This window comes from Sinocyclocheilus rhinocerous, unplaced genomic scaffold (genome assembly GCF_001515625.1).
Source record: "Sinocyclocheilus rhinocerous isolate Xijiao unplaced genomic scaffold, SAMN03320098_v1.1 scaffold897, whole genome shotgun sequence".
Lineage (NCBI taxonomy): Eukaryota > Metazoa > Chordata > Actinopteri > Cypriniformes > Cyprinidae > Sinocyclocheilus > Sinocyclocheilus rhinocerous.
This window is the reverse complement of record NW_015649224.1, coordinates 714991-730008: the sequence shown is the minus strand read 5'-3', so window position 1 is coordinate 730008 and position 15018 is coordinate 714991. Positions and strand designations below refer to the sequence as shown.

At 37.2% G+C, this 15018-nt stretch overlaps 1 protein-coding gene across 2 annotated transcripts; it reads left to right on the top strand.

The window, feature by feature from the left end:
- Window positions 1–5479: 5479 nt before the first annotated feature.
- Window positions 5480–12695, top strand: LOC107710323 (homeobox protein XHOX-3-like). 2 transcript variants are annotated; one of them, XM_016515068.1, is made up of 4 exons: window positions 5480–5942; window positions 6807–7039; window positions 7366–7932; window positions 12669–12695. In XM_016515068.1, the coding sequence occupies exons 1-3, from the start codon at window positions 5576–5578 to the stop codon at window positions 7900–7902; spliced, it is 1137 nt and encodes a 378-aa protein (XP_016370554.1). In that variant the 5' UTR covers window positions 5480–5575; the 3' UTR covers window positions 7903–7932; window positions 12669–12695. The 2 variants fall into 2 exon arrangements, with proteins under 2 accessions (XP_016370554.1, XP_016370552.1); XM_016515066.1 differs by lacking the exon at window positions 12669–12695 and having other exon boundaries at window positions 7366–9014.
- The last annotated feature ends 2323 nt before the right edge of the window (window positions 12696–15018 follow it).

Below are 15018 nucleotides of genomic sequence, written 5' to 3'. Positions count from 1 at the left end.
CCTAAATTGATTTTAATATTTGGGTGAAGATGCACGATGCACTGAATCAAACAAGTTGGAAAGTAAAGTGCATTTCATAATAAAGAGTATTGGGCATTGCTCAATCACCAAACATTATCGGTATTTTAACATTTCTTTTTCGGTGTAATAATTATTAGTGTTTAGTTCAAACAACAAAAATAATGTTAAATAATGGTTCATTGACAGACTTTTCTTTTTTCGATTAGAAAATCTAAAGATGCTGTCTTTAGTTTTACAAGCTGTTTCTCAATTTCTTTGTTGCCCGCATGTACAAATTATAATGCATTTAACGAATGCCTAAAACGAAATAAACAACGGTACTGATGCACAACAAATCATACAAAGCATATTTTATCTATATTTTATCTATATTTTATCTAATTTATGGATAAACTGAACACTACAGATTTAAAATTCACAAATATGTTTTATTTATATTGTGTAATATTTTAAATCGCCCACAGTGACACTGGAAGAAATTCAGATTCTGTGCATTTGCATGCAGAAAATCATATTGAATAATGACGATGTTTAAATTTTTTAAATGAACCCTTAATGACTAATCCTTTCACAGTTTAATACTTGTTCGAGTTAACTGTTGTCTGTAAAGAAGCCCAAATTCAAGGAAGGCCTTGAAAATAAGGTATCTCTCGCTCTCATTTTCGATCAGCAGTTTAAATAGACACTTTCGTGAAACTCATTCGATTCGTCTTTTATTTATCCAAAATACAGTAATAAAACACAAAGCGTTTGAGTTAAAGACAAATTCAAAGCATTTATTAAATACAAAGTTCATAACATTAAGTGTTGCATCTAAGACAGTGGAAGTTTTAAAATGAATTGAATGAATTATTAATTCAAATGAATTTCACGCGCATAACTACACTCTTAAAAATAAAGGTGCTTCACGATGCCATAGAAGAACCTTTTTGTCTAAATGGTTCCATAAAGAACCTTTAACATCTGAAGAACCTTTCTGTTTCACAAAAGGTTCTTTGTGGCGAAAGAAGGTTCTTCAGATTACAAAAACGCAAGAAAGAGATGGTTCTTTAAAGAACCTTTGACTGAATGGTTCTTTTTGGAACCAAAAATGGTTCTTCTATGGCATCGCTTGAAGAACCTTTTGAAGCACCTTTATTTTTAAGAGTGTAGGCAAGTGAAATTTCGGAGACTGGTTCAAATTTGGGCAGCCTCTCAAATTAAAAAGGATATTATGATAAATGGTAGCCAAAGTACAAGTATTCTGACATCCGGCTCTTAAGATACGCGTCCTTTAGTTGGCCACTGGATCACTGCAGACGAGTACTAGAAGGTGTTCTTTTAACAGAATGCAATAGTTTTTACTTTTAATAGTTAAAAATGTGTGCAATAGTTCTGCTTAGAGCATTAAATTACTACACGTTTCTGCTAACACTGGCCACATACTTAAAGAAAAATCACCCTCTGAAACTTTTAAAAATATCAAAGTGGAGTTGTAGTGGAGACGACATTCTGTGCTCGCCATGGTCAAGTTCAAGTTGGGCACAGTTGTTAAACCTCTAGCGGAAGTTTGGTGAGCACTATGGGCGGATCTGGTGAAGTCGACGCGCGACAAGGCCTAAAATTCCGGAATACGGAAACCGCAACATTTTATGAGTCTGTTATGTTATTTAATCCCACTAAACCTGACAAGGAAAAAGACTTGTCAATAAGAAACTAGAGATCAGGTTTAGTTAAGTGATCCCATTCTACAAAGAAAAGATGACTTAATCAACCAAAGAAAGGAAACACTTACAAAAAGCATGTTGCATGATGATGCATGGTGGCCAGGGAGTCATGACACTGGAAATGAAATAATTTGTCGTCTCTTCAACATTTTTCCGAGAATAGTTTAAACATGATGCTTGTCTGCTCCACTAAATGCATGACTTGCTGAATAATAGGCCTACAGGGGATAGTACATCCGTTTCACGCGTGTAGTGAATGCAACTGACAAAACATGGATATTGCTAAGCTTCGTGGGAAAAATATGTAGAATTGGCAATACACTACAAAATAAAATGGTAAACGTACACAAGATGTTATTTCTCACAGAGGAAACTTTGTTGAAATATCTGTCCTTCGAAAAAAAAAATGTGTCAAAAAAGTGTCAGACAATGAAGACAGTCGTAATTAAAGAATCAGAGTATCATTATTACTACATAACTGAGGAGAATAGCCGCTGTAAAATGCCAGGATATTATCAGTTTTTATTGCGGAATGAGCAACATATAATAGTATGGGAAGAATATATGAAATGAATATATTCAAGCAGGTCTAGCCCATAAAGTCATTGATATAGCGAATTTGTCCGTTTAAAGACTCGACAAAATGTGCTTTCCTGTGCTTTCCAAGAGAGAATGACAAATACATGATTGTTTAAAGTTCAAGGACGCCTGCAAGGACCGCCCACAAAAAGGTTTATTGGCGTTGTAGGAATGTATACAAAATAAGACACAAGGAATGTGAATCAGGGTCCAAGTTTGTGAGCCATAGTGAGCCCAAACATATTGATTTAGTAAAATAAAATAAAATAGGTTTATTAACAATTTTACGTAATCAGGTTTGATTTGAAATCTACCACCTTTTTCCTGATTGTATTACCTTGAGGATTGGAGGACAAGTTGTGCCCACACTGTGATCAATACAGAAAGAGCTTCATTTTCTGACAAAATCCACGAAACGCAGGGACATCCAGTGAATGATTAAACTGATACATTGCAGTGCACATCTGACAACCTTACTGTGAGAAACTAGGAAATACAAGAACTGATGTGTAATATTATGTCTGTCTGTTACAATACATGAAACAGTAAGTAGTCTACTAACTCTGCCTCCATTAGTCAACCCATGCTCATTACAATGCAATTATTCTTTTTAAGTTTGTCTTTCTTTAAGAAACTAATTAGAATTACCTGGGCATTTAATATTTCTTTTTTCAGTTATTCTTTAATTACTTGTGCAATTAATATTTCTTAGTTAAATTATACTTTCTAGCTATATAGCAGCTATGAAATCTGCTGCAGTTTACTCTGCACTGTTACTCATTTTATTTGACATTTTATGCACTACTCATTTTTATTTGTTAATATTACTTTTTATTTGCATCATAATTTTACTTTAAATGTATTATTTTATGATATCTCACAGGTTCTCGTCAGAGTTTTGGGAACACAAATGTACAGTTTTTCCTTGTCAATAAGGAACACTAAAATTGACCATTGAGAGAGAGAGAGAGAGAGTGCTCTTATTTTTTATAACAGGCGAGGGCGCACGAGGACAGCTTTGATGATTGTGTCACCGTGGCCACACAAATAGAGCGTCTGACGTCACTCTCTAACATGCGTGTCCCATCCACTCTGGGCGGTTATGTGTAGAAGCGCTTGTAAAACGTCCCCGGATTTCCCATACGCTAAACAAGAGGGGAGAACATGGATGACTGATGAGAAATGAGAAGATGGGAATGTTAATCTGCATATAAGATAATAATCACCGTTCTCAACAAAGCCATTAAAACGAAAAATAATTAGGCTACAACATTCCAAAAATGCTCTACTAATCAAGTCTTAACCTGGCTACTTGCTCTCATGGCCACTTGCTCGCTGCAGAAAGAAATACGGGAGCATTTTAATTAACTATTTTAATGAACACAATTAAAATGAAATAATGTATTTTAATGAAAACATCAGGGCATATTTTCGGAAAACGCCTCTTGATTTTCAGAAGGATGCATTGCGTGCAATTAAGATAAAGAAGTCGAACTAATTACATCCAAGTTGGTTATGATCCTATTGCTGCCTCTGTGGTGCATCATCGGTGTTGTTAAGTGCGGTTATAAGGAAAAGTCACACAGTTGTAGCGCGCTATATTACGCCACCAAAAACGATGAAAGCGATTTGGGTTGAGAAGTAGGCCTAATATCAAGTTAAAACCTCACGGAGCTATATTCTTTAAAGCTAGTGAACTTCATCACATTGTGAATTTTTACTGCCTGAACTCCGACATCAAAGCGGAGGAGGGAGCGGCCTCCTCCCTGAAAGCAAGCAGTGCGCTAGGTTATCTTTGCATATGTTACAATATACCCGACAGACTCGTCTCCTAGAGCCCGAAACTCATAAGCCTTACTATCATTAAAGTGTTGGTTTTGTCAATGACCAAGAGACAGAACGGGATTTTGAACTTTGTCCATTTCAGTCTGCTGCTTTCAAATGTAAGATATGAAGATAAAACTAAATGTAAACAACTCTGAAATAAAATAAGGCAATGGGATATAATAGATAATGCTTAAATGTAAGTTTTTATAAAGAAAACGGTTTGAGGAATATCATAAACAAAAACAATTCTTTTGAACTTTGTAATGATGGGCAGGATTTGAATACAAATATTTGATCTGTTCATTATTCATTTTATTGTTTCATTTGATATTGACATAAATTAAATAAATATACTATTGCGAAATTAAAGTGTTTAATAACTGTGACGACTCTAATCATTTGAATCCTGGAAAGTTCAGTTCAAATGGAAACATATTTCAGAAATGAATCTGGACAGCTGCCTCCCGCCAGTAGGCGGTGAGGATATATGCATTGTTGGCGCGGCTCAAACAAATCTAATTAAATGTCAAATAGCCTGTTATTCTTACTCTTGGTCACGGGGACCTGACCTTTTTGCACTTTACTTGACACCACTTTGGAAGATCGAGTTAGGGCGGGAGAAAGAGCGAAAGGAAGAGAGCGTGACTGAGACTGTGCGCTGAAAGAAGAAACGATGGAACGTGTACGCTTCAAATTGCGCTGCTGGCGGAGAGACAGCCCTCCTCATCTTTGGAATATTCCCATTCAGTCTGACGTCTTCCAACGCGCACTGACTGTGTTGATCGGCGAAGAACATGTGCTAATATATTCCGAAAGGCTGCCATTATGACTCCTTCCTATCCAAGTGGGCTCAAGACAGGGAGATAATAGACAGGGTTTGACCATATCTGCGTTCTATCACATTATTCAAACCTTGACTGTCCTCGGTAATGGACATTAGGTTTTTTTTTTTCAGCCATCAAAAAAGCCCTCAACCACTTTTTCACTCATGTGAGAAGATTATTTAACCAAATGATAGTCAAATACTTGTATGACTTACAATCAAAGAGTGTGATTATCTTGTAACTTAAACGTGTAAAAAGACATAAAAGCACACACAAAGTTTAAGTTGGTGCATCTTTCATGCTTTTTGTATTTAGCTGTTGATGTGCCGTTGGTGATGTTTTGTGGCATAGGCTTGAATTCTCCTTTAGTCTCTGCTAGACTACTTTCCTGCTCTGTTTATTCACTCTAAATCGACGTGTGGCGTCACTGAGCCTTCTATTATGACGACTGCCCTATTAAGAATGACAGCGCGTGAGGAGAGAGAGGGCAATGGTGATCCCTCCCAGAGTTCGTGTAGCACTCCCGAGCGCTCGCATCGCACAGCTTCTCGTCTGCATTTGCTGCTCCAAACTGTCTTACCAAGCTCCGGGAGATCTGGCACTTTGCTCTCGTCGGTTATGGACAGCGCTAAGGACATGCTGATGCGCGCCGAGAGTGGTCAGGTTGGCACACTATCTGCCAAAATTGGCTCTAATTTGACGGAGGCTACTGGAGACCCCATGCGCAAGCTAACGGACAAACCGATTAACCAGAACAGACTAAGCCCCGTGCCTTATTCGCAAATCCCAGTTGATGACGCGACAACGGGACAACGTAGCGCAAAGTACGGAGATGTGACAAATGCTAGCAAGCCCTCTGCGCCAGACAGAGACCTGTCAGACATCCCTAACAAAGATGCCAGCAGCTCAGATGCGGAATCAGACCTCTATGAGGAAATAGATGTCAGTTGTACCCCAGAGAGCATAGATTACCAGAGTGGACAAGGTAAAAGCTGCGGCTCATTGTATTCTTGTTTATTTGTATTTATTTATTCTCAATTTCTTCCCCTGTTTCTAAATTGAGTGAATTGATTGAGAATACAAGCGACCGTATACACGTTCAATCGATTTCCCGTGTAGCCCGCTGCTTGTGAACGCATTCGATTGTCAGCTCCTCTTAAGTTATTGCAGGCTTTTTGAATTAACGAGTCAATTACAAGGCCACCGTGTATCTGGGGTGTTGTCCAGGATTTAACGAGTTGTCAAGTCATCTTACACCAAGTGTACATCTCAATAACTTTTTTTTTTTTTTTGTGGTGGGAATTGCTGGCTGTAGCTATTACAAAAACAATGTTTATGAATGCCCATTGTCTGTTCATACCTTTATGTTTTCTTATTTAGAATTAACCGTATTATTTAGAGTAAAGAAAAATAAATGAAGTATATGGCTATTTTTAAGAATGCATAAATCAACAAAGGAATGATTCAAATAATTTTCCTCGGACGTGCACATTAGTTCAATTAAATGTATTATCAGTGCAGGTTATTTGTTTAGTCTATATTTTGGAAATAACCATAATATGTTCAGAGATTGAGACGGCATGTTTTGTTAGCTTTTCTTCACTGGACACTGATGGAGAAAAGCTAATAAAAACATGCAGTCTCAATCTCTGAGCTTGTTTTTTTTTATTTTTTTTACACAATTATTATTTTGGCTATTTGTCCGAAATCTCAGTAATAGGTCTGTTAAAAAAAAATATATATACATTGTTTTCGCAAGCAATGCAGTATGAACGCTATATTAATAAATTGGTAATCAAGTGACCTTGAAATGTATGTCCTAAATTCAATTATGTTTATTTTCTGTAAGGACTGGCAATGGGCTCGCCGAACCACGGTAAAGAAGTCGGTATGGACAACAAGATGGTCTCAGGCCCCGGTGCTCTCAACTATGGTTCTGACCAGATGCGAAGGTATAGAACAGCATTCACGAGGGAGCAGATAGGACGACTGGAGAAAGAGTTTTACCGGGAAAATTACGTGTCCAGACCACGTAGGTGCGAGTTGGCAGCTGCCTTAAATTTACCGGAAACAACAATAAAGGTAATGCACTGCGTCTCCCATTCTATTTTACGTTAATTTTTAGATATTTATTTCGATAAAGGTGACCTGGTAGATTACCAACTAGTTATGAGTGTAAAAATAACCCTGTCAAGATTGCACCATCAATATGAGCATGCTCATCAAACGATTAAAAAAAAAGTACAATAAAACAATTCTACAAAATATCCCTTACCTCTTATTATTTTTTTTAATTATGGGACCATTTCTCTTGGCTTATTGCTTATCGAAATTGGCTTTGCCTACATGTACTAGGCCTCAGCCATTACTATATTACCTTATGACTACTTTGCCACTTTTGTTTACAGGTTTGGTTTCAGAACCGTCGCATGAAGGACAAGAGACAGCGGCTGGCCATGACTTGGCCGCATCCTGCCGACCCCGCCTTTTACACCTATATGATGAGCCATGCTGCAGCTACGGGCAGCCTACCCTATCCGTTTCAATCTCACCTTCCTCTACCTTACTATTCTCCACTCAGCGGTGTGACTGCAGGTTCAGCCTCTGCCACCGGGGGTCCATTCTCCAATCCTCTGCGCTCGCTGGACAGTTTTCGGGTGCTTTCGCATCCATACCCGCGTCCTGAGCTGCTGTGCGCCTTCAGACACCCATCACTGTACCCCAGCCCGGGTCATGGGCTTGGTCCCGGGGGAAGCCCATGCTCCTGCCTTGCCTGTCACGCTGCCAGTCAGTCAAATGGGCTCCCACATAGGTCCAACAATGCAGACTTCTCGTGTTCACCCACGACCAGGACTGAGGCCTTTCTCACGTTCTCGCCAGCAGTCATCAGCAAATCATCTTCAGTGTCTTTGGACCAGAGGGAGGAAGTGCCACTAACCAGATAGGACGACAGCAAGAAGCCACGGTTTCTTTGGGTAATATCCGGATCAGCTTTGGGCACTTTGGCAATATTTAATAAGTCATCGCATGAACTACTCAAAGCAGCTTGCACAACACAAAAGCAATCTGCTTTAGTTAAGGTTTCGAAACTATGGATGTTTTCCATTTAAGAAGCTATATGTTGTGCAGACGGAGTCTACTTACACACTGTCAGGCCACGGACTTTTAAATAATCTTTGGAGAAATTAGATATTGATAACAGAGATAGGCTATCATATTAACTCAAATACATTTTTAAGTAGGCTACACCCTATCAACAAAAATGTGACATATAGGAGACAAGGACATGTATTTGTAAATTATGACTGGAGGATAGCGAAAAAATCTATCATAATTTATACTCTTTCATAGCCATACAAATTGACCCACATGCAGTTTCTTCCACATTAAAACGATGTTTTTCATCTAGCTTTTTAACAAGGGGATTTGTTAACCGAGCACGGCTGGCTCATTATTCCTCCTCCACGAACACCCGGTCCCGGTAGCACACCGAAATGTGCAGATGCGAGGGAAATTAAGGAGTGATGTATTCGGAAGGGAGAAATTTTGAATGTTGAATTAATGATAATACTGCACGCTCAGAGACTTGTCTGCCAAACCGGTAACAAGGCGCCAGGGGAGCGGATTAAGAAGCTCCATGCGAGGCTTGCTGGCTTGACGGGAGAACATGCGCTAGAGATCCATTGGACAATCACATGTGGCAAATTGGGGCAAGCCAGAGATGCCTGTCTTACCCGCATACCGTCAGCTGAATACCCCCCATCCCGTACCGTCTCTTCCCGGCCTTGCTGTTGTCTTCACCTTCACTCTGAAACAATACAATAAACATACACACAAGTAAAATGATAAATCAAGCATAAATTACCCTAATATTTATGGACATCATCAGACGTGGCATTATTTATTGACCGCAATGTTTTTACATTTATGTATTTTGAGTTTAACTTCTGCATCAAGTTTTCTTTAATGCACAGTTTATGTATTCCTATTCTGCTCAGTTAGGTTGATTTCAGGTTTTGGAAAATGCGCGAAAAATGGGTCAGTAGTGTCCTGATTAAATTGAATTTCATAATAAACTATTTCAAACGAAAAGTGTACAGTGACTAATGTTCATTCTTTAAACGACAAGGGTAGGTTAGTCTATATACTTAAATGATTTTACGCTATGATAAAACACTGTAGGCTATTTTCTCGACGATGTGTAGATTAATCTATTCACTGCTATTCTAAATATGTATCTTTCTATGATTGCTGGAAGACAAACAAGGGGCAAATCAGTCTGATTTGAAGAATCTGAGAACGAAAATTAATAAAAGCAGACAAGTATGGCTTCGACAATAAAAGCACGTCAGCAGCAATTTTCAACATGACACCATGTATTGCTTTAAATTTACAGGGCTTTGTCACCTTTATATCTTATATGGCCTCTATTATTTTCTTCTGAAACACTGAAATGATCAAATAACTTGGACATAACTGGACCTCTTGATCTGAACGAGCTGTTAAGTAGTCCCCGGGCACCTAGCACAAGCCATAATCCGGCGCTGTTAATAGAAAGTTTGGAATGAAATGTTTTGTGGAGATATTGGAATGCAAAAAGATCGATGATGCCTCCACCTCACCAATCAACTCACGTTAATTAGCTGATCTGTCCGCGTAATTGTGGCACCTAGAGCGGCAAATTGAAAGTTTCTGGACATAATAGAGAAGGTTGGATATTGTGTCTGAACATCAAATGTCGAACTACAATATTAAAATGAGATCAAAACTGACTCCCACATTCCAGCAAGCAGAATTACACAATGAAAAACAAGTAGACAACCTAAAATACATTATAAGTTATTGCAATATACCCCCCCCCACCCCACCCCACCCCCAACTGAGAATATGCTATATCATGTTCAGTCATTTTTATATGTATAAAGAGATCTTTGATTCATTGAAACGAAATGTTTTGATTTTAATTGCTCTTTTCATCTTCTATTTTACAAACAAAATGTCAGCAATTGCTAGTGATCGCTGCCCACACAATTCACCTCCTCCCACACACACGAGCCCACGCCAGAAGGTCCTGGTTGCGCACGTGATTGATGGCTTTATTAGAAACAGTTCTTGTAAGTGTGACCAAGTTGATTAAAATGCATATGTTTGGAATAATATGCCATTTAAACCGGAGCAGTTAACTCAAAGACGGATTTATGTCTGGTTGTTACATTAAATGACCTAAGGCGCAAATAGGCTATAAGAAATGGCCAACGACTGAATTGACAATTGTTAATAAAATAAAGAAAAATCTAAATACCATACTGGGCTGAATTTACCACCGTCTAATAAATTTTAGCTTGTTCGATTGCTACTTAAATGTATTTGCGCATAACCAACGCAGTTTACCTGCGCCAATGAGCAAGTGGGTTAAAAAGAAATCCATGTCAGTTCAAGTTTTCAGTGCCTAGCAACAGAATCAGAATCTGATTTATTAATTTGTTCTTTGATGTAGGCTATCCTGTGCACATTTAGGTCCATCCAAAAATAAATCCAAAAAACATGTCTGTAACCATGATCACACACCCAACAGTGAAACAAAAACAGTGGTAAAGATCTGGATGACTGTATTGTGAGAGTGAGATTTGACATCTCGTTTCCTTTTTTTTGGAGCGACAATACTCCACAGGCAGGGGCGGTACCGCGCATCTGTCCGTTAGAGCGAATCTCAAGGCGGCGACTGTTTAAAAGCCTGTTTACGTTCTAATTTACAGCAGCAGAGCGAGGCGTGAATGGACCGCTCACTGCCTAATGATGATGAATGGGGAATTAATGCGCAAGTGTACGGGACAATCTGAGCCTTCATCTGGTTAAATAGGCATCCAATAGAATTAAGAATGTAGAGGTCACATTAAATCAATCGGCTGTGTGAAAGTCATATTCCTCTGGCGTCTATCAGCGTTATTTACGGTGCACCGGAGACAGTGAGTCCAGGTTGAAGAAACAAAGTATCATCAGGCAGGCCAACCAAAAAAAATGCCCTTTGTAATTTATTCAAGAAGGAACACGCATAATAGGTACCGTTTTATTTCGTATAGAACTGCTGTCGTATTAGCGTATGTTATTGTAGAGCATGTCTTCATTTATAGCATTTCTTTCAGCACAGTCTATTCTCTATTACACTGTTTACCAAAGCAGTCAACTTGGGCCTGGATAGGCTTCTAGTTTAGGCTTCTATCTTCACTTAGCAAATTAGGCTTCCTCCTCCCGTGTATTGCAGGTGAATAGGGAAGATATTTTAAGTCATATTAAGTTAAACTTGCAACCTCTTTTACAGCTGAGAATATCTTCCAAAACGAACCTTGTTTTTAGCATGAAGTGTCTTTAAAAATACAAATCTGCACCATACTGTAAGAAATTTGTAATGTAAACAAGATAATAGAAAAACTCCAAATATATTTTTGAAATATCACTGAATTTAAGCTTTCAGTACAGTACTGTCTATTCAGTCATCTACTTGTCTTTATATTTGAATGTCTATTGGTACCAAATCAATCAATTACCTACATAAGGTCACATAGTCATTTTAGAGAGCTCAAGCAAGACATTTTGTTATAGAAGCACAAGGAGCAGCAGAAATGACAAATTATGATTATTACCATCTGACTATCAATCTAAACATGATTCCAAACAATAGTGCTGTGGTATGTTCACTAAGGTGAGAAACATTTGTGCAATTTCATTTAATAATTTAGATTTTATTCAAATTTGGACTAGGTAATCATTAATATCTCAAGCATTTCCTCAGGAAATCTAAAAAAAGAAAGAAAAAAATGGTACATATCATATTCCAAAAACAATAATGCTGTTATACATCAAAATAAATGAATGAAGAATACTTTGCTTTTGCTCGACAAGGGAATGTATTTTTTTCTGAAAAACACATCGGATCTACTGAGAAAACCATGCTGCTGAGGTGTTTTTTTAACCACAAGAATTAACATAATCACATAAACACACGCTCAATCCTGCTCTGGAGATCTATCTTCATGCAAAATGTAGATCCAAACCCTACTGAGCACCCAAATGATAATTTAAAACAGTGGGTTTCAATATTAGTAGAGGCAGCAAAACCTAAACTATATGTGCCAGATAGGTGGAGATATCCAAAATGTGCATTGCCCGGGTACTCCAAAACCAGAATTGAAAACCTTTATCTTACAGCATCCTTAAATGAAAACCAGAATCATGCCGGTATAAACAAAAATGATGTTGTAGATTCTCCATGAAAGAGATCCAAATGAGAAAAGACTCCAGATAAAACATAATATCCATAAAAACTAACTGTTTGTCAGACTTTCAGCATTACTGTCAACAGTGAGCAATATGTTTTAAAGCTAAAAACTAAATGGAAAATTTTATTTATTTGCAGAAGGATGCTTTAAATCCCAATGACTACATAATGTTAGACTGTTGTATGTGTTTTGGGGACCTTTAGAGCTTAGAGCAAAATCATATTGGTGTCAGGTATACAGTCAAATTATACGTTTAGTGCTGTATTAGAGCACTATTGTTCAGTGTTTTGTTCTCAGCTGTCAACGTACACTTAAGGATGTATGGTCAATTTCACCACAGAGAGCCATAAATAATTTCTAGCTATAAACCCCTGGTAGAGTTATTCTCCTCTCTCTCTCCAATTCTCTCTCTCTTTCTGTCTTGTTCTATATAGATCTACTGTGGTCCTCTTCAGTAGCTGCAGCAGTAATAGCTCTGTCCAGCTCTTCATTGCCTATACTGATGGATTCACATATCAGAAGAGTGGCCGGTCGATGCCCCCACATTCTTCATTTACCAGTGAGAGAGAGAGAGAGACAGAGGCCAAGCAATGTGTTTAACCTGGTCAATGCTCAGAGCTGAGATGCAGCCAGAATCTCCTGCTGGTTAGGGTACGACATGGACCATAGGATCATTGCTTAGGAGGTTGTTATTAAAATCAACAAAAAACGAATTATGAGCATACCTTAACATTTTGTCTCAGGAGGTAGAAGATACACATTTGGTGCTACCTCTGTGCCGCTGGTGATGGTTAATTTCACCTTCCAAGCAGCTTTCTGAATGTACTTCTGGATCCAGAGGTATACCTGAGTGATAGGAGAAAACATTTTATGATTATCAAATGCCAAAACATAAAGTCATTAGATAATGGATGGAATCAAAATTAAAATAATTATGCAAGTATTTTTACATTTATGCATTAGACTCTTTTACTTAGGTGCTTTACATTCAGTGTTGGGGGTAAAGCATTACAAGGAATGTGAGTTATGTAATCACATTACTTTTTTCAAGTAACAAAGTAACCAATTACGTTTTAATTTACAAGAAAATATCTGAGTTACTTTTTCGAATAAGTAATGCAAGTTATTTTGTTTTCCCATTTATTGACTGACAACTCTCCTGTCCTTATGTTGAGAGAAATCAGGAGTGAGTGCAGAGGCGTTGTGTGTGCTGTGTTACTGTAGTTTGAGACTAAATGTGAACATACGTTTACTCATCTCACTTGCTGAAAAACAGATTCAGTATTCCTCAAAATAAGTAAAAAGTAAAAACAGTGAAATGCAAGCTCAGAATATGACGCAAACCTGCAATAATTAAATATGTTAAATAACACAGATATACTTTATGTAATTAATCCCATTTAATTAACCAATGTCTTTGGTGCTGACATTCAATGATCCAATTCAACCATACTAATAAGCAAAAGTGACTTTAGATAAACATAACATTCATTTTAATTTTGGTGTGAAAGGGCTTTTGCAAAAAATAGAACTTTAAAAAAAACAACAACAAAAAACAAGCAACCCAGCCCAGATGAGAAAAGGGAATGCAAAAGTAATGCAGCGCATTACTTTCCATAAAAAGTAACTAAGTAATGTAATTAGTTACTTTTTTAGGGAGTAATGCAATATTGAAATGCATTACTTTTACTTTCCTCAACATGGTTTACATTGCATTGCATTGCATTGCAAGGTATACATTTACTATTTCTTGTATTTCCCAGAGAATCATACCCATTATTTTAGCTCTATACTGAACTACTGGAAGGCTATAATGCCTCTATGTCTAAATAATACAGGTTAGCCTCTAAATCTCATACTGTATATTAACTAATATTGAGCCTTGTTCCACTCACTTACGAAGGGATCATGTTTTTGTGTTGACTATTAGTTTATCATTTGGCTGTACACCCTATTACAAGTAACAGATTGAAACAAATTGAGATTTGTGTAAAATGGTTACATATGCAATATTTCTTTATTTTTACATAAGAAAATATGTACACATGAACAGCACAAGGTTCATATTTTTTTCACCCTAGTGACTACTGTATTGAGGAAATCTGCTTTTAGTCCAAATACACTTCACACGGGGAAATTATTAAGATGCTTTAAAACTGTTATTTGGATAAATTGGACTTGTAAGTGCACACTGGTTAAAGTCATTAATAATTATGAAGGCAGAAATAGTAAAATGCTTTCATTAAAATAAACCCATTTTATTTGAGGCACTATCTAAGGTCATATTTAAAACAACCACGAAAATCATTTGGTGCCATCAACAATACAAAATCAGTAGTCAAGGTCATGGCTGTCTGTTTTTTCAGATAGTAACTCCACCCCTTTATTATGTCTCTGCACTAGTCTACTAATGCAAACAAATTACATGGTGTGACCCTGAATGTCTACTGCAACAATAGTATATTTCAAACATTCATCGGACTTGAGACAAACCGGTCTTGTGTTCTCTTTTCAATATGTAATTTACCAAATAAAAAAATTATCATCAGCTTTTTATTTGGTATTGTTTCTAAACTATCTATTGTTGTATTGCAAACTTGACAATTCAGTTTATTATATGATTATAATTTATTCATAAAATTACTTCTATCTGTTAAATTCTCCATTACGGTTTTGGAAAGATTATACCTACAACAACTGTATTGTAATCACACAATATGTGTATGTGTATGTGTATGTGTTTATTTTAATTGATTGCATTTACATTAATGTACATTAAAAAGT